The sequence below is a fragment of the Ambystoma mexicanum genome, chromosome 7p (genome assembly GCF_040938575.1).
Source record: "Ambystoma mexicanum isolate Mex_15411 chromosome 7p, UKY_AmexF1_1, whole genome shotgun sequence".
In the NCBI taxonomy this organism is placed as follows: Eukaryota; Metazoa; Chordata; class Amphibia; order Caudata; family Ambystomatidae; genus Ambystoma; species Ambystoma mexicanum.
Window position 1 is genome coordinate 63,870,693 of NC_090939.1, and position 19,703 is coordinate 63,890,395.

General features: G+C 48.9%; 1 protein-coding gene across 1 annotated transcript in view; it reads right to left on the reverse strand.

Moving 5' to 3' along the window:
- Positions 1 to 7,888: 7,888 nt before the first annotated feature.
- PTGFRN (prostaglandin F2 receptor inhibitor) overlaps positions 7,889 to 19,703 on the reverse strand; it is a 467,509-nt gene continuing 455,694 nt past the window's right edge. The window contains exon 9 of the mRNA XM_069635781.1: positions 7,889 to 10,123. Coding sequence (XP_069491882.1) covers positions 9,951 to 10,123 — 173 coding nt within the window. The 3' untranslated portion in view covers positions 7,889 to 9,950. The remainder of the gene's footprint in view (positions 10,124 to 19,703) is intronic.

The following is a 19,703-nucleotide window of genomic DNA, read 5'->3' on the forward strand; positions in this document are numbered from 1 at the left end:
TCCCTTTAGGGACCTGGTCTTGAATATCATCAGACTGCCCCACCCCCACCAGTTGGGCAATGTATAGCAGCCAAATGGAATTCTTTGTCTACTTAAATTGGATCTTTCACTAGACAGTATTATCATACATACAATTGAGGTATGCATTTTCAGTATACCCAAAGACCACCCTGGAGGGAATTCAGCACCATTATAAAAAAATCGCTTTGGAGTCATCAATAGCAGCATAGAAAATCCATGAGGAGAGTTTATCACACATCCAAAGTCATACTATAACATTGCATGGGAACCTCAACCTCCTCACTCGAATATCAACATCCAAGTGGAATTATCAATGGCAAAATTCATAATTTCTGTAAATAGTTAAATGTCATTGCCCACCATCCCTATGCAGACTTGAACACAACTGAAAAACATCCACATTTTGGCAATAATCTCAGACTATCCATGGCAGGATCTCAACATTATCACAAACTATTCCTGTGGAGACATCTGTATCATCTGTAAAAATAAAATATAATAACAGAACCTCCCTACATATCATCGTGATGGGGGCATCTTAATCATCACACACTATCACTGTATGGACATTAATATCATCAACCACCATCTGTGTATCATACACCATCTGTGTGGATATTACCACAACTCCTCATCCTTCTGGGGATTCAATATAATGATATTCTGAATCTTTGTGAATTTATATCATCATGCACCATATTTACAAAAAAGGTAGTAGGCGCTCCTCTCCAGAAAAAACATGGCTGATGACCTGTTGTGAGATGAGAGTTTGCGGCACACGCTTTTTACTCACTGTACCCTTCACAGATGGGAACTTTCCATTTGCACATCATGCACCATCCCTGTGGAGAATTCAATATCTTCACACAACAGACTTGTGGAGTTATCCAAACCATCAGACAACATCAACGTTGGGCCATAGTAATCCAACGTCCTCTTTGTGGAATTCTCCATATTATGACACCTCATCGTTATTTCGGCTTCAACATAATGACGCCCATATCGGCGGACACTTCTATATTACCATGCACCATCTGTGGAAGAGTTTAAGATCATCACACACTATCCCACTGGGGACTTCAGTATCATCACGCACCATCCCAGTGGAAACTTCAGTATCATCACGCACCATCACAGTGGGGACTTCAGTAGCATCACACACTATCCCAGTGGGGACCTCAGTAGCATCACACATTATCCCAGTGGGGACTTCAGTAGCATCACGCACCATCACAGTGGGGACTTCAGTAGCATCACGCACCATCACAGTGGGGACTTCAGTAGCATCACGCACCATCACAGTGGGGACTTCAGTAGCATCACGCACCATCACAGTGGGGACTTCAGTAGCATCACGCACCATCACAGTGGGGACTTCAGTAGCATCACGCACCATCACAGTGGGGACTTCAGTATCATCACGCACCACCACAGTGGGGACTTCTGTATCATCATGAACCATCCCAGTAGGGACCTCACTATTGTTACACACTATCCCTCTTGGGATTTCAAAATCATCACACACCATCCCAGTGGGAAGTTCAGTATCATAACAACCCATCCCAGTTGGGACTTCAGAGTTATCATACCCCATCCTAGTGGGGACTTCAGTATCATCACACACTATCCCAGAGGGGACTTCAACACACACCACTACTGTGGGGACTGCAACATTATCACACATCATACATACATAACTTGAATATCATAGGGCACCATCTCTGTAGGGACTTCAATGTCAGTCTCATCCCCTCTGAATGTTGCATAATTGCATATGTTTGGTGATTAGTGGGGCTGTTTCTTCGCCAAAGGAAGCACATTTGTATTCACAAACAGAACACACTTTTAAACGCAAGGAAAATCCACATCTCCACCTATGGCTTGCTTGAGCCAGGCTCAAAGGGCTGGGCAGTGTACACATAACTGATGCTTCTAAACAAGGCACTTGCAGTGTGAACTGTTGCTGTCTCACTGGTGTTTCTATGCCTCATACAGCGATGGAAATTTGTTTTTGGGAATTTTCAATGTTATGCAATTTAACATCCGTCATAGTGAGTTGCACTACCAGAAGCCACGTTGGTGCTCAGAACGTCTCAGTATATTAGTGCTAACGCTATATACTCAAAGAATTGACCAGTTCACCATTTGCAATAGAGTACAGTGCCTATGAAATGTGCAAATCACCTTTGTCAATAAGTTCTATAAAAGACATAGCATCGCCAGAGCTATTTTATGATGTCTGATTCTTTGAGAATCAGCCCATTAATGTATTACAGGGAAACATTCTACATTGTAAGGTAGTAGGCAAAGAAAACAGTTATGTATGCTACAATTCATTATAACATCACCTGTACGGAAACGCAGGCAGCTAAAGCAACTCCTGACTTCAAAAACGGCCAAGAAAAACTTGTTTATTTTACCCGCAGCCAATCAATCAACTGTCATGTTGAAGTATTCTAGCACTAAAATAATGACTAATATATCAAATAGTGTAGTTATGCCCTAAAATAGCTCAAAATAAACATTTTGAACATATATAAATGACAAATGTAAGACTACATTTGATTTATACTTAATTTTATTAAAAGGAGAACATTACATTAAATAGAACTTTGTATTCGTCTGAAACCTATAATGTGTGGCAACACATTTTCCTTTGAAAATGCTCGGCTGTCTGCCAATAGTTTGAGTATCATACTGCTGAAGAGTGTTTAAAATCCCAAGTGTGTGTTGAAGACTGCAGTACAGCCTCCGGTCTACGGGGGCATTGCTGAGAAAATGAATACACACACGAAAATAAACACAGGTCCCCACAAGGTCCATTTTTTAAAAGATGCGAAAATTAGCCCAGTTGTTTTTTTAAATCATTTTAAATAATTTGAAGTACTTTACCGTGTGGGGACCTGGCTTCAGGTCCCCACAGTGAAATCAAGCCCCCCACCCCATGGCCAACCATGTGAAATGCTAATGACAGATCAATAGATGCACCAAATAAGGGGGGCATCTTTTGTCATATTTGTACAAGTGCATCGATTACAAATCGATCATTAATCATTGTGCCAATTATTTTCCTAAAACCTGTCTGCTGTTTTGATAAGCAGCCTGTTAGCGAAGCCCATTCTTATAGTTCCCTTAGTAAATAGGAAGACGATCATTTGCTCTCTGCATCTATTAAGGCGGTTTACCTGTAACTATTTGATGGGGATATTGTTAGATAATTTCATATTATTGTGTATTCGTTTTTCAATTAGAATATCCTTAAACAATAAGAACAGTGTGTGTGCCCAAGATTGGTTGCATTCTTAAAGACATAATTGCTTAGGCCATTGAAACTGGGTGCCCAAGCACCAGATGAGTTGCCAATTAAGTCATTAATATCCTCCATTTCAAAACTTAATTTTTACTTTGCCGCAATTCTAGAGATCTGCTTCTGTTGATCGGGCTCCTTATATAGAACACGTTACCTTTCAATCTTCAGTACTGTGCACTCATGCATGTGCCTTGATATACTTTCTGATAATCCTGTGCACTTTGTGACCGTGATCCTCCTTCATACGATGCACTTTTTGTGCCATCTCTGCTTGTCAGTGTTACGTCGGTCATTTTACAGCAGAGAACTGTGCCATCTCCTATCTAGGTATAGCTTTCTTATACATTTGGAGACTTTTAGTTCAGACATTGTTCATTTGGCTTTTTGCATTCCTTTCATGACCAGATGTTATCCTGCAGGGCTTTGTCCAGTGGGCTAGTGCTTCTTATGTGCTTGGTCACAGGGCAGGTCCTAGCACAGGGCTGTGATAGGGCATGCATTACATTACAATCACATAAGTTAAACTCCACCCCCTCATCGGTCCTACCCTTTGCACTTGTGAACCCTGAATGTGTGTTTGATGTTGACTGTATTTACGCAGGATCCAGGTCTGTTGGCCTTGTTGGGTCACCATATATACTGTAGTGTACTGTTGCACAAGGGCATGGCATCATGGGTGGAACCTGGAGTAGCGGGCATAGCAATGGGTCACATTGAGCTCTGCATCACAGGTGACCTGTGTGTTAAGAGAATGTTGCTGTTTCCCGTTACGGTACACTTCTTCCAATGCTTTGGGTACCACCAATGTCACCAGTGCTGCAATGATGTTGGGGAAGTGGGATGTCATAAACAACTGTGCCTTTGTTGCCTTTACCTGTGCATGGGTGATGGGCGGGGAGATGTACTCGATTGAATACTGCATGAGCGTGTTGAACTCAAGGTCCTTAATCAGTAACATGTCATGCATGGAAGGGATGCAGAATAACTCTTGCACCAAATAATCAGACCGACTCAGGTATATGGCAAAACGTCTCATGCAACTGTTTTAATATCAATTGTCTAAAATAGGGAGTTACAATGGACATCAACGGACATTTGCTCGAGCTCTCAATGCAAATCCCGTATGAATACACTTAAGTACTGAAAATCCATCATAAGTGAGGTCATACTATGTAGCAAATAAAAGAAACCCATGGCGGTGTTGTGTTTGGGTCAAGGGGAACATCCAAGTATACTTTCTATATAGGAACAGGTTGTAATTGGGTCTCTATAGTCAGGTGGACAATTTATGCCCACCCCTAGTGCAAGTCATCTTCAACACTTATTAAGTACACATAATACTATTGGCTCCTATAAAGCTCTTTGCTATAGGGCCCCCTATAACTAGTTGGCACGCTTGTACCATGTCTGGAACATTCGGCTCCTTAGCAGCACATAAGTTCATTCCCAGGTGCCGGGAGGTGGGCATGACTTTTGCTTCCCACCCAATTAGCCCCTCATCTCTCATCGCCCATACCTTCTGCCATGCAGACTGCCCTTGAACTTGGCCTTGCAGGAGATTCTCTTCTCTTGGGAATAAAAGGGAGTACAGGCGCACGCTTATCAGAGTTCTGGTCTGCATGCCCAACTCCTATTTACATCCTTGGTTTACGTGACAAGAGCCCGTATTGCGGCCTGTTTTGAAGCATTTCATTGTCTTTAATAAACTTGCCACTCATGGTGTTCCTTCTTTGCACCTTAACACGAGATGATTCAACGTCTCACGGTTTCTGTTCTTCATGGATAGATAACCAGTCCTCGGCTGCTTCAGCTTTGACACCAGGACAAACAGCTTCACCCTTCAAGTCTGTGATCTCCAGCTGATTCTGTGCTGCGACACAAACATCTCCCAATCCTTCTTTCTCTGTGGATTTGAACTTACAAAAATTGTGACACTGATGTCCACACACTATATAAAGATGGCTTTGCCTGCAGCCTATTCACTACATATAGATAGCTTCTAAGATTGTTTGTTCTACTTGCGTTTATGCATTTGTACAGTATTAAATGGCTTGCATTTTCTGCAGTGCTCTTTACGCGTGCAATCTTAATTTCTGCATAACGATGTTCATGCAATTCCATATTTAGTCACCAGTTTCTATAAGGTCCATACATCCTCTTCTTCAGCCACTCTTCTCAGTGCGTCAATCTCACTTCTTGTGATGTCACCAGCTTCTCCTTCTTTCATCTTCATATTCCTTCAGGAATCTCTTCCAAGAGATTGTCATCTCTATGGGGGTACATCAGGTATGGCTTTCTTAATGTGTATCTTTTCTCAAATACGCTATGCGGTATGGTCACAACTATTGGTGTCAAACATGGTGCAGTTTCAGCCTCCCAAAATACAGGCAGTAGTAGGGCGGGACATCCTGCAGAGGCATTCAGCTGCTCCTCTACAGTGTCCAGAACCTGGGCAAGCACAATTGAAAACATGGGCTGCAACAAGCCATGCAGCAAGCTCATAATGTGCTGGAAGGTGCTTGTTCTGAAAACGTACAGCACTGACTAAAGATTCAGCAATGGCTGGATGGCTGTTCTTGTGTTGATCATTCTTTGCAGATTTGCTTTTATCAGGGATAGTAGCTCAGCTGACGTCTCTCTGTTAAGGCGCTAAATTGTTATCAGCTGTTCAACAGGTAGTGCCCAGGGAGATTGCTTAACCCAGGGAATGGTTGCTATCCTTGCAAGGTGTTTCCTGTAAATGTGTGCTGGTTGTACTCTGTGATGCAGCTGTGCATGCCTCTTCAGCTTAATGTACAGAAGGAACTCTTAGTGCCTGGGGTTTGCCATGTCTAGTGGCTGCATATAGTGGCTACATTGTGTTGGAAAATGTCTCTGGAGGAGGTCTGGGCCTCACATACCCTTTCATTGCCAATTGGGTGTGCCTGTGGCTTCATTTCCATCACCTGAATGCATTTACCTTCACCCGTTGTTTTGGTTCAATTAGCTACTATTTTTGGTAGTGTTTAGTCCAGTATTTCAACCTGAACAGACGATGGAATTAGCATTTTTGTTTCCGGCACTAATTCCTCCAGTGGATTTAGCCCTGGTGGAATTATTTCTGGTTTTAAATGTTTATTCCTCTGGTGCTAGTATCTACAGGGTTAATTCCACCAGAAGAATTAGCATCCATTTTCAAAACCATTATAACAGCAGATAGGTAAAGTGGCAGGAATTCCGTTACTGCCACTTTTTCCCCTTACCACTGAACTTGTAATGAGATCCAATTGGTATCAAATAAACATCAACCCTGTGAAATAAATGTCAAGCTAACATTCAACTAATTCACATGTCATACTAAAGGCAAGATGGCATCATTGCACACAATATGTGTAAGATCTTCACAGCGTGGAATTCAATATAATCACGCACCACCTCTGTGGGGACTTCAACATATTTACAGAAACATAAGGAAGTAAAGTCACATTTTGATTGGTTTGTTACAAAAGAAGCCAGTACTTAAATTGAATCTGGAAATGTGTTGTGCAATAAGGAAATACTTCCGTTAAGTATGGATTTTTTATAAAAGTCTGTAAACATACAAAATGCAAAACACCCTGCTTTATTTCATTTATTTTCCATTTAAACACAACGAGGAAAGAGTTTAGGCCATTAAAACACAATTTTGAGTGTTTATAAATGGTTCCCATGAATCTGCTGCCTAAGCATGCAGGGCATCAGCTTTATGAAGTGTGTTTAAATTCCTGTCTGTGTGTTGATGACTGCAATACCACATCCAACCTATCGGGGCAGAGCTGAGAAAAAAATCCACAGCGCCCATTTTTTCAAAAGTTGTAAAAATTGGCACAGATGTCTTTTAGGCCATTTTAAGTCATTTGGGACACATTACCATGTGGGGACTTGGGTTTAGGTCCCCACAGTGAACTCAAGTCCCCACAAGGATGGACAGACAGACAGACAGACAGATGCCCTTCATATTGTCTGTGCAACCTCTCCAGCAACTGAACAAAAAAAAAAAAAATCTGAAAATGGGTTCGATTTGCCATTTAAAGCAACTAGCTGCAATTTCACACTGAACCACAAGATGGCAGGAATGGGACACGCAGCGTGAGGCTACATAACAGATTCCCGACGCGAAGGCATATTGCTCAGGCAGGGAGGCTGGGTGGGCATGTAGACACGTGCCTAACGTCTTACCCGACTGTAGTGTTGGCATTGGCTGGGACGTCGTATGGAATGTGCGAGTATTCTACCCAGGACCCTTGGCATCGGCTACCTAGATGGCGGGCACTGGTGTGTCCATGTTCATAGCTAGTCTAACTAAATAAAGCAACCTACCTTCAACTTACCCCAGCGTCCTGTGACTTCATGTGTACGTGGACATTTCAAGCTGCAAGCGGGCTCAAACGCTGACATGCACCCAAGGCAGCTGGCGCTGGGAAAACTGGAATCAAAGATACACGCTGGAAGTGTACACAAAACAAAACCAGTTGGGCACACGTAAGCGGGCATTGGTAAACATTACAGGCAAGAAATAAAGAGACATACAAAGAGGAATGCATGGGTTCGTCGTGTGGTTTATTTGGGATCTCACGACCTCCGGCACTTCACACAAGTGGGGAGGGGAGGGCATCGTACGAGGTCGATCAGGGTACAAACGTTGTGAACAAGAGCATCCTTACCCAGCAAGGCCCAGAGCACGATAACTGAGAAATGGCGCCCCCTGGGGGCCGGAACACTGGACTACCGTGTCCCCAGGTGGCATTAGCCGCTGTGATGTTCTCATAATCAGCGGTGTGGGCATGTGGTCAGCGTGGCGGAGGCTCAGAACTAGCGTGGCATGTGCTGAGCGGTGTGCTCGGCGGTAGGAGGCCAGCATTCAGGGATAATTTGCCACTGTATTACTCCTTGTGCACAGGGGTTCTTTTTACATGGGTGCAGAACTCTCAACTGCCAGGTCTATCTTTGGTACTCTGAACCCCTGCCGATCGCACCCACACTTGCCATCCCTCCACTCTCTCCACAGGTCCCTTCGGGGCATGGATTACTCTGTCCTGACCAAGCAGTCTAATTTGAGGCTCACATGTAAACGATGAGATGGCTCTTGAGTGAAGACAGAAAGTCCCACCCCTTCCTGGGACATTGTGAGCTCAGCAAACAGTACCTTGCAAACGTATTAAAAAAAAAAAAAACAACAAAAAACAGGATACCTTGTGGCAGAGCTCAAGCTCGAACAATGCCATATATACGACAGCAGGGGGCGCTGCTGGGCTGGAGGATGGACGGAATGGAGCCAGGCCCCATCAGGCGATGTTATTTGGCGTGAGTAACATGGCACGAGCCATTTCTCCACTTGCCAGTCCGAGGCGAGCCACAGAAACACTGAAATGTTTGGCTTTGCAATTCATACGCGTCCCACAACAACAGCGGAGCCCTCCCCAAGCCCCAACCTCCCACCAAACAAAGACATTCTAACATTGTACACAGTTGAAACGCCAGCGCCAAGGATAGCCAAAAAAGGCAGTTCCATGATGACATCACAGAAGGGGAACTCAGCGATGACATCATAAAGGTAGGGGGAGGGATATTCCAAGCTGGGACATCAGAAAGGGATTAAAGCTGCCATTGTCATTATAAAAGCAGGGATTGGCCCTTCAGGGGACTCTGGGGCCACTGGGAGTGGAACGTGCACCCGCGCTGCTCATTGGTGGCAATGTCAGAGCGCAGGGACGGCTTGTGCAAACACTAGTGACAGGTGGCACATCTCATGATGTAATGGACCACAGCGAAGGGGGAACAACAAAATCAAATATTGCTGGTGCAACAGGTTCCAGAAAGAGGGAAGCATCAAGCGACACCCTCTTACACTGACCTCTCAGGCTGCAAGAGCTGCTAATGCAAGGGTTTCAAGGAGGCCGCACTCACACTGACCTCCACGCTTTGGACCTTGGAGGACTGCTGCTGTAGTAGCTGATGTGGAGGAGACATTAAAAAACTGAGCTTGCAGAGACACCTGCTGGCCAGTACTGGGAGTGCCGCAGAAAAAAACGGTATTAAAGTGACAACCAAGTATTGCTCTTACAGTTCCGCCTGCTGGCCGCAGTTTACAACTTCACGGAAAGGAGGACTAGTTTAACCTTCATGGCAAAGCCAGTCTCATTGGTCCTGGGGAGAGGGCGGCAGAGCAGCACAGTCTCCAGGCCACACATGTGTCCATCTCACCCATGAGTGTCGCTCATTGAGAGTTACTGTGCTTTTCCTTCTGTCCCAGCCACCAGGCAGAGAGATCTGGGTTGAAACGCATACACTCACCCAGAGTATGAAAACAATCTGCAACGTTAAAAATCACATCAGAATATTTTTCTTAAAAAAGTTCCTATTTTAAAAAAGAAACGAGAAACGAACAGTTCCTTGGAGGGTCCTCGCGGGAGGAATGGCTGTGCTTTCCCCAGCACCAGGGTCCTTCTCAATGTTCTGCCCACACATGTGGACGGGCAGGGCTAAGCGGCCAAGTGAGCCAGACGCCACCCTCTTACCAGGCGGGTGGGAGATGCCACGGTGCCTGCTCCCACGCAGCGTCGGTCTCTCTGGGGCCGCTCCGCTCTGCCCGCGCCCAGGGTCAATCCATCTCCATGGACATGAGCCGCCGCCGCTGGTCTCTTCGCACCTCCTGGGCCGGCAACTTCTTGCAGCAGTAGCGCGTGCTGCAGTAGCCAATCAGGCAGGACAGGAGCCCGACGGCCGCGGCAAATGCAATTCCAATCAACAGCGGGTACCGGAAGGCGCTCAGCACTGTGGGAAGAGAAAGAGCAGGTTAGATTTCAAGGTGTAACATTTCCAAAAGCAATTACTCCCTTCTCTGCTTCATACCGGCAGAACCAGTGTCCAAAACATTAACATATGCCTACCTGTGTTAACTTCAGTGCAGTAAGCCATATTCTATGAGCAATAATGTTGCACTTATACCACCGGTGATGATTTACCAGGTATCCTCACTTCTCCCCGGGGGGGGGGGGGGCCTTCCCATGAGGCTAGGGCGGTGAGGCCACTGCCTGATAGTCCCCCTAGGGGTGGTATAATGCGGCCCTCTAGGGGACAAGGACGAACACCGGGGGTACAGGGCCAATAATCACACCCATCACACATCCTTGCACAGAACATCAGACCATGTATTATTGTGGTAGCTTAAGAGACCCTTTTGCAAGTACCGCGAAAAAGACAATCACGCAAAACATGAAGATCACTTATTTCCGGAAGTACTGGTACGAGGTGGCCCAGAGGAGGCATGCAGATCGCACTACTAACCAAGAAGGACATTTTGGTTCAGCCAGGGCGGGACGAGAAACAGTGCACAAAAAGGAAAGAAGACTCACTTCCAGGAGACGCGCGTCTGTGGGCAGGCACAGCGGCATCCAATCCTGTTGCAAAAAGAAGCCGGCGTCCGAGGTCTCCAGTGCGGGAGATTCAGATGCGGAGCAGTGATTGGAAGAAAGCAGAGAACAGCAGGAAGACGCCAAGGAAGTCCTCTAACCGCCGAGTGGAGGGAGGCCGAATCCCGAAGCCAGGAGGATGTTGTGAAGTCGCAAGTGCAGAGAAGAGAAGCACATGGAGGTGCCGAGTTTTGCCACGGTCGCAGTAAGCCCCGGTGAAGTACCAAAGCCCCAGAAGAGGTAAGGAGAGGTATGGGAGAACGAGAGGGGACCACGGGTTGACAAGGGCTAAGGTGGCTTTTCAAAGGCCCCATACAAATCTGAAGATTAGTAGGCAGAAGTACAGAAGGGTCTGGGATCTCAAAGAAATAGGAACAGGACATCTTCCTCGTCTCAGTGGGGAAGGAGAAATAACTGACCACCAGAAAAGGGTCTGGGACGTGAGAAACCACTTACCAAGAGAAGGGTCTAGGACCCAAACGAAGAAACAGGAAGAGGACATCCTCCTCATCACAGTGGGGAGAGAGAAACCACTGACCACCACAGAAGGGTCTGGGACGGGAGAGAGAAACCACTTACCAAGAGAAGGGTCTAGACCCAAACGAAGAAACAGGAAAAGGACATCTTCCTCATCACGGTGGGGAGAGAGAAACCACTGACCACCACAGAAGGGTCTGGGACGGGAGAGAGAAACCACTTACCAAGAGAAGGGTCTAGGACCCGAACGAAGAAACAGGAAGAGGACATCTTCCTCGTCTCACTGGGCAGAGAGAAACCACAGACGTTCATAGAAGGGTCAGGGACCCAAACAAAGACTGAAAGGGAAAGTACAGAACTCAGTGACAGAGCAGAAAACACAGACCACGAAGGGAAACTGGAGGCTTGCCAGAAACTGGAGAGAGTGGTAGAGCTGAATAAGCGACTTTGCTGCTAAGCAAACCATCCATAACCAGAGGACATGGGAAAGTGAGTCATTCCCCCGGGACCAAGTACAAAAGAGACTACCAGAGCACCCACCAACACCAGGATAAGGGAGTCATTCTGGGAGTGTTCCTGGACTAAGATAATGTCGGCGGAAGGGAGTCATTCCCTCTGACCCCTGTTGACAGCAAGAGAACATTTGCCATCTGCTAAAGCCAAGTACACCTGGAGGAGGGAGTCATTCTCCTGGTAGAGGAACTTCCCCTTGGATTGCAGCCTTTATTTGCTGTGTAAAGCTTAGAGTAGGTTTTGACACAGGATGGTTATTTTGGACAGGACATTCCAACAGCCCTTTGAATATTTTGTTTGAGGCAGGGAAACCCCTCTTAGAGATAGAAAGAGTTCGTAGAAAGAGTGTTTTTTTCTGCTTAAATAAAGGTTTGCAGCCCCAAAGGTGCCACCTTTGTCAGTCGCCTCCTTGCACACCCTTACACACCTAGTGGCTTAAAAAGAAAGTATCTTAAAAAAAAATGAGGAGGGACTGTGCAGGACTACAAGATAAGTGTCCTCTGTAGACACACAAACGCACCTAAGCACAGCTCCCTCTCACCCAGCCCCCCCCGCCCCCCAACCTCCCGAATATTGCTCTGGCATAAGCGCACAAAGTCCTCGTGCTCACCATGCCCACATATTTACCAAGCTTTTCCCCTCTAAATGACATGCCAATGGTATGGCCTGGATCACTCCCAATGTTCACCAATCACTGACTAGGCACGTGACCTCAACCTGCACGTAGGACAAACTGAGCATGCCATTGCTGAACCCAACCGGGAGCTTGCGCACACTCCAAGCCATTTACTGGTACGTACGTTACAGGAAAAGAGAGCCCTGGGGAATATGTGGCTTCCAAACATTCCCGGTACTAAGTGTTCCACCACACGACACACAGTTTGCGCTCATCATGCACGCCAACAGTATCCATTCCATTCAGGTTTTAATTTGCATTCTGGGACTTTTGCCCATTATAAACTCTCTGCTGCACTGTCGATCCTGGAGCAACTGTACGTAGAGGGAAGGAAACGGATGGGCCCAGACTCTGCCGCAGAGAGAAGCACGAGCTGAAAAAGGGGAGGTGCTTGCATGCACCCAGGGCTTTAAGTGGGCTGGGGCCTGCCGGGGCTGGGCCCTGGCAGGCTCCGAAATTTCGTTTTGAGGCGGGGCCCTGCCGGGGCTCACTAATCTCCCCTGGCAGCCCCGGCCACTACACGAAAACGCATTTTTTTCTACAGCCTAAACCTCTCACTCATGTGCGAGAGCTTCAGGCTTCAGAAAAAAATGCCTTTGATATGATACAGCATTTGTAACGCGCCTATACACAAGTGTTTCAAGGCGCGACGAGGCGGGGGGGATCAAGGGGAAGACGGACAACGATCCTACTAGGCCAGGTATCATTCAGACCGCGCAAGTGCAGGGGTAGAGGAAGGGAAAAGGGGAGGGGGAAGTGCAGTACAAGTAAGTAGAATAAAAATAAATAAATAGGGCCAGCTGGTGGCAAGTGCAAGGTAAGTGCAGGCAAGTGCTGGGAAGGGGGGGGGCTGTAGGGATACAGAGACAGTCCCGCAGTGCAGGGGATGCGATGCCAGGGAGGCAGTGCAAGTGGAGAGTGGCTGGGGCCAGGACCGAGGTTGGCGAGTGGCCCAGTTGCAGATTCAGTGCAATTTCAGTGTAGAATTAAGCAGGGGAGAGGGACAGAGAAGGCAGAGGCAAAGAGGAAGGTTTTGAGGTGCTTCCGGAACCGGAGATGGTTCTCAAGTTTCAGGGAGGCAGGAAGGCTGTTCCAGAGGGAGGCCCCTGCCGCGGAGAGAGAGAGATCTACCCCCAGCTCGTTGCTTTGAGAAGCGGCTGACCCTGACTGAGTTGGAGACGGATGAGCGAAGGGCTCGTGAAGGAAGATATTTAGGGAGAGAGAGTTGAAGGTATTTTGGCCCCAGAGTTGAAGGTATTTTGGCCCCAGAAGGCCTTGTGGATAATGCAGAGGGTTTTGAACTTAATCCTCGCAGCCACTGGGAGCCAGTGTAGAGATTTCAGTCCTGGAGAGATACAGTCCCTGGGCTTGAGGCCAAGGACAAGTCTCGCAGTTCTGTTCTGGATGAGTTGCAGAGGGCGGAGAGTGGAGGCAGGCAGATTAAGATAGAGGCTGTTACAGTAGTCCAGCCTGGAGAGAACCAGGGCGCGGGAGACAGTGAGCTTCTGGGGGAAGGAGAGGAAGGGAAGAATACCTCTGAGGAGGTGCAGCTGGTAGTGTGACTTCTTAGAGACGTCAGATATGTGAGGAGAGAAGGAGAGTGTAGAGTCGAAGATGACCCCGAGGTTTTTAGCCTTGCAGGTAGGAGCAGGAAGAGGGCCAAGAGAGGCCGGCCAGAGAGCTGCAGGGAAGGAGGGAGTGGGTGCGCCAATGAGTAGAATCTCAGTCTTACTGGCATTAAGGCAGTGGTCATTGGCGGCACACCATACCTGGATAGCAGACAGTCAGATGAGGGAAGGAGAGGAGGAGGCCGAGGGTAGCCTGAAAATGAGCTGGGTATCGTCCGCATAGCACTGAAAGTTGGGGCAGAGGTCAGCGATGCAGTGAGCAAGGAGTGACAGGTACTGGTTGAAAAGCCAGGGAGAGAGATTAGATCCCTGGGGAACACCACAGGTGGAGAAGACGTCAGAGAGGAAGGACCCAAGTTGGACCTGGGAGGGTCGATTGGAAAGGAAAGAAGTCAGCCATGCCAGAGCCTGACCAGTGATACCCAGGTTATCACGGAGACGGTTGAGCAGGATGGCATGGTTGACAGTATAAACAAAGAGGTGATGGCTGGAAGGTTTAGACTGAATCTTAACCACTGGCATTGCTCGGGGCAACCCTCCAGCCATCGTTCTTCGCCTGCCAAGCCAATACAGAAGGGGAAAGACCATATGCAAATCAGGCTTGGCCCCACCCCAAAAGGGGCAGTCCAGCCCGAACTGCTATGTCACATCCCTTCTGCACGAGACCACAAGCATCCCCAAACATGTTTCGCCCTTGTTGGGGCTCATCAGTGAGGAGTAGCTTGGGTCTCTAGGCCCAGCAGGCACGAAGAGAGATCGAGCAAAATGAGAACACAAGGAGTGTTAGAATCAAGGTTGGAGAGTAAGTCTTCACGGATGTTCAGGAGAGCAGTTTCCGTGCTTCTGGCAGCTCTGAAGCCAGACTGATGGTCATGAAGGCTACCAACAGATTCAGCATGGAGGTTAAGCTGGGAGATGGCCAGTTTCTCCAGGAGCTTGCCCAGGAAGAGAGTGATGGAGATTGGGCGATAGTTAGCCGGCAGGAGGGGTCGGAAGAGGGTTTCTTAAGAAAAGGGTGCACAAGGGAGTGCTTGAGGGGGGATGGGAAGACTCCAGAGGCGAAGGAGTGGTTGCAAAAGTCAGCCAGGGCGGGAGCCAGGGAGTCGATGTGGTCCTTGATAGTTTTGGAGGAACAGGGGTGAACCTCAGATCGGACTTGTCTGGAGACCTCGTCAGCAGAAAAAAAGGGAAAGGCAGAGAAGGAGGGAGGAGGGGTGGCTGCAGAAGGGCCAGAGGAAGAGCAGGGAAGAGAGGGGGGAGGTGATAGGAGGAGAGCGAGGACAGGATGTCCTGAGTTTTAGAGATGACAGGATGTCCTGAGTTTTAGAGATGAAGTGAGTGGCCAGTGCCGTGCAGAGGGCCTGGGAGGGGACAGGAGAGGTAGAGACTGCAGCAGGGTTGGCAAGCTCCTTGCAGATTTTAAAGAGTTCAGCCGAGTTGTTAGATGCCGCAGAGATGTGGGCTTGGATAAGGGCTCTCTTCTTGATGAGAACGGAGAGACGGTATTGCCTTTGGAGCAGGCGCAGGCCAGTTTGTCAGAGGATGAACACGAAGCACGCCATTTCCTCTCTGCCACCCTGCACTTGCGTTTAAGGGTGACGAGATCCGAGTCATACCAGGAGTTACATTTGGCTTTGGGCTTCAGGCGGATTCTCATGACAGGGGCAAGGATATCAAGAGCATCAGATATAGCAGAGTGGAGCATGGAGAGGGCTGTGTCAGGGTGGGAGTCAGCCGAAGGGGGAGGGAGGGGGCGAGAAGGTGGCAGCGAAAGCCTCAACTGACACGCGCTTCATGGGTCGGATGGCTGAGAAGGTGGGTGGAGATGAGGGTGGCTTTGCCTGAGGGGTAGGGAGGGTGAGGTGGGAGGATAGGAGAAAGTGATCACTCCAGGAGAGAGGAATGGAGAGAGGAACGGAGAGGGAAAGGTCAGAAGAGATCAGAGCATCAAGAGTGTGCCCTGCAGAATGAGTAGGCCCAGACGGGAGAATAGAGAGTGAGAGAGTCGCAGAGGTCACAAAAGAGTTCAGTGGGGGGACAGGAGGCATCCAGGTGGATGTTGAAGTCACCAAGAAAGAGGAGTTGAGTGGTAGCGGACAGGAGTGAGGAGGAGAGGTCAGTCCACTCAGAGGAAGAAGGAAATTTGACCAGGTGGCCGATAGATAGTAGCCACGGTAAGGGAATGGCTGGGAGAGAGAGTCGGCAGACAAGACATTCAAAAGAGGAGTAGGTCTGCGTAGGAGTGACAGGAATCCACTCAGGGAAGATAAGGGCCACCCCCCCCTCCTGAACGGTTGGGCCTGGGCACAGAGAGGATCTTGTAACCGTCAGGTAGGAGTGTGTCAAAGCTGGTGACAGAGCTGGCCGTGAACCATGTCTCAATGAGACCGAGGACGTCAAGGTCCAATTCCTCAAGAAGGCGACAGATATCAGAGGAATGTTTGGTGGCAGAGCGAGAGAGTTAAGAGTGGCAATGTGGAGAAGGTTGCCATCCTTGAAGGACTTCCGGGGAGGGGTACAGATCAGAGGTACGCCCTGCGAAGGTGAAGAAGGAGGTGAAGAAGGAGCAAGAGAGGGGGCAGGGAGGGAGGGTAGAGGCAAGGTAGCCGAGGACAGAGGAGGGGGGACAGCAGGAGAGGAAAGGAAGTTGATGAGGCGTGGGAGGCATCTATCAAAGAGGTGAAGGTTGGCCCGAGGGCCTTGGACCAAGACGGTCCCATTAGCGTAGACATTAATGATGGCCTTAGAGGAGTGGAAGGGGGCCAAGAGGACATCCCAATGGGTGCCACCATTAATGGGAGGAGAAAGGAGAGAGCACAGAGACCATATGAAGGGTCCATAGGTCAGGCGAAGGCACGAAAAAGAGGATGTCAGTGAGAGTTTCCTTGGAGCAGGCACTAGTGTAGGTGTCAGCAATAGGGAGGCCTGGGTTGGAGACCAGGATGTCCTTTTTAAACTTTTTCCTACCAGATTTAGTGAGGAGAGCAGGATAGTCCATAGAGAAGCAGTTAGAGAAGATAGGCGAATTAGAGAGCACCATGGAGTAGGAGGGGGGGGGGACAGACGATGCGAGAGCACGCAGACAAGAAGAGAGCGGCAAGCACAAGTTACCACATTTCAGAACAAACAACGGTATGCGAATTAGGTACACAGTGGTGGGGCCACCTAAGTTTGAGAGTCCTGCGGGGGGAGAAAACCCTGGTTTACCACATTTTCAGAACAGACACCATTGAGCCATAATGGTGGCGCCGCACCTGCACAGCATCACTTTAATCAAGTGATGCACGTGGGCCGGCACCACCATTATGGAGAAAACGTGAGGCCGCTGGAAGTAGAGGCCTTGCTTTCTAAATACTGAAGCTCCCGCAGATTCGCGGAGTTTGTCTTTAGGAAAAAGGCCTCTGCTTCCAGCTGCCTCACCCTTTCAGCCTTAATGGTGACGCCGCCCCTCCCCAGCTGGCGAGGGACAGCACCACCATTAAGGCTGAATAGGCAAGGCGCTGTCCCTGCCAGGCAAGGCTATACAAAATAAATGCTGAGATCAGCACCCTCTCCCCCATAGGGGAGAGGGTGCTAATCTCTACAAAAGGCTGCCTGGCAGGGGTGCCAGTAGCCCATTGAGCCAGGGCTCATCGAGAGGGCGTGGCCTAACGGGCCATCAAGACCCCCGTTGTTAGCCCAGGCCCCCTCGATGAGCCCCGGCTCGATTTGTAGTGCCACTTAAGGCACTGCATGCACCCCTTCAAGGCGACACTCGCTGAACATAACCCTATCTTCAAGGGGTGCAGCCTGGGGAGGGCGAACACATTCTCAGAGCTTTCCTTACACACTACCTAGGTATTTCCACACTTTTTAACTGTGGGTATTAGGTGGAAGTTTAGCACCACCTAGGCCAAAACTATTGGCATAGGGGTAGACATATGATGCAAGCGGGGCTGAGAATAGATGTGGAGGCGGCCAGTGCCTTAAGTGGCACTACAAAATGAGCCGGGGCTCATCAAGGGGGCGTTGCCCTGGGTCACCTGCTGGCTCATTAGGCCACGCCCTTTCATGCCCAGCTCAATGGGTTACTGGCACCCCTGCCAGGAAGCCTTTTGCAGAGATCAGCCCCCTCTCCCCACTCGGGGAGAGGGTGCTGATCTCGGTATTTATTTTCTATTGGTCTGCCTGGCGGGGGACAGCGCCTCGCCTATTCAGCCTTAATGGTGGCGCTGCCTCTCGCCAGCTGGGGAGGGGCAGTGTCACCATTAAGGCTGAAAGGGTGAGGCCGCTGGAAGCGGAGGCCGTTTTCCTGAAGACTGAAACTCTGCGAATGCGCAGGAGCTTCAGTATTTAGAAAACAAGGCTTCGCCATTATGGCTGAAAAGAATGTATTTTTTTCTGAAGCCTGAATCTCTGGCACACGGCGCGAGAGTTTCAGGCTTTAGAAAAAAAGCCTTTTTGTTTAGTGGCTGGGGCTGCAAGGGCAGATTAGTGGGCACCCGGCAGAGCCCCGCATCAAAACGAGATTTTGGATCCTGCCGGTGCCCAGCCCCGGCAGGCCCCGGCCCACTTAAAGCACTGGAGTAGGGGCACACATCCTGGGTGGGAGAGGGGTGCTGACCCGACTGCCCTGCGCCCTTCTCCACACAAAAAACACCCTTCTGAGAGATCTCCGAGCTAGCTCCATCAATCAGTAACATCGAACTACGGCCTTTTCTGGGGCTGCCCTGGTTTTTTCAAAGCAGTCTGCCGAGAGGTGATGGCGGAATTGCAGCTGCACATCAGCTCCTAGGGTAATGAAAATGTCTCAAGTGTTCCTTCGGCCATCGGGCTTAGAAGCAGTGAGTCCTCGCCCTGCAATTACCATTCAAAACAAACCTTGCCAAACCAACAGCGTTGGCTCTTCCAATCGCATTTGCCAGCATATGCCCAGGTACTCACACCATGTACTGCCAGGCAGAGCCAATACAGCAGTACCGGGCAAATGCCACCACGGAAACTGAAACTGCTGGATTTGCCAATGCGTGTTTATATTGTCGAGCATCGCCACACGGCTTTCTCTGTTCCAACGCTAGCCAGACTGATGGCCACACTAAAAAATAGAACTAGCGCATAGAAGTCTCAGAGAGCTAATTTATGGGTTTGTATCGGTTTCACAACTTGATAGTTTGCCCTTCATCTGGGAGGTGTTTGGGGGGGGGGTGAGGCATCTTTTGCTACCTCTGAAGACCCTAAAAGATATTCCCTTCAGCAGTTGCAGCGCCTAAGGGTCTCTGCACAGGCCACCCATCACTATGGCGCAATCTCGTCACCCGCGTAGTCTCTCGAAAATGGTGCGCCTGGATTCTCAGCCACAGCCTTGGAGACGGGGCTGGAAATGGAGGACTCCAGACCTTAAACCTGAAGGACTGCAAGATCTGATGCAGAGACCCCCAACCTTTGGGAAGGACACGCAGACTTCAAGTGATTCTGTAGCCAGTGGATGGGTGGGTCAGCAGTCCAAGCAGCCCATGCGTCCTGGGAGTGGCTTTCCGGGGCGCGCCTGTGTGTGACGTCACTTCCGGATGCGCCAGAGCCAGGCGTCGCAGGAAGATTACACTGGCTGAAGTTAAGGAAGACTCCATTCTTCCATAGATGTTCTCCATCGACTGGACTGCACCTCGGCG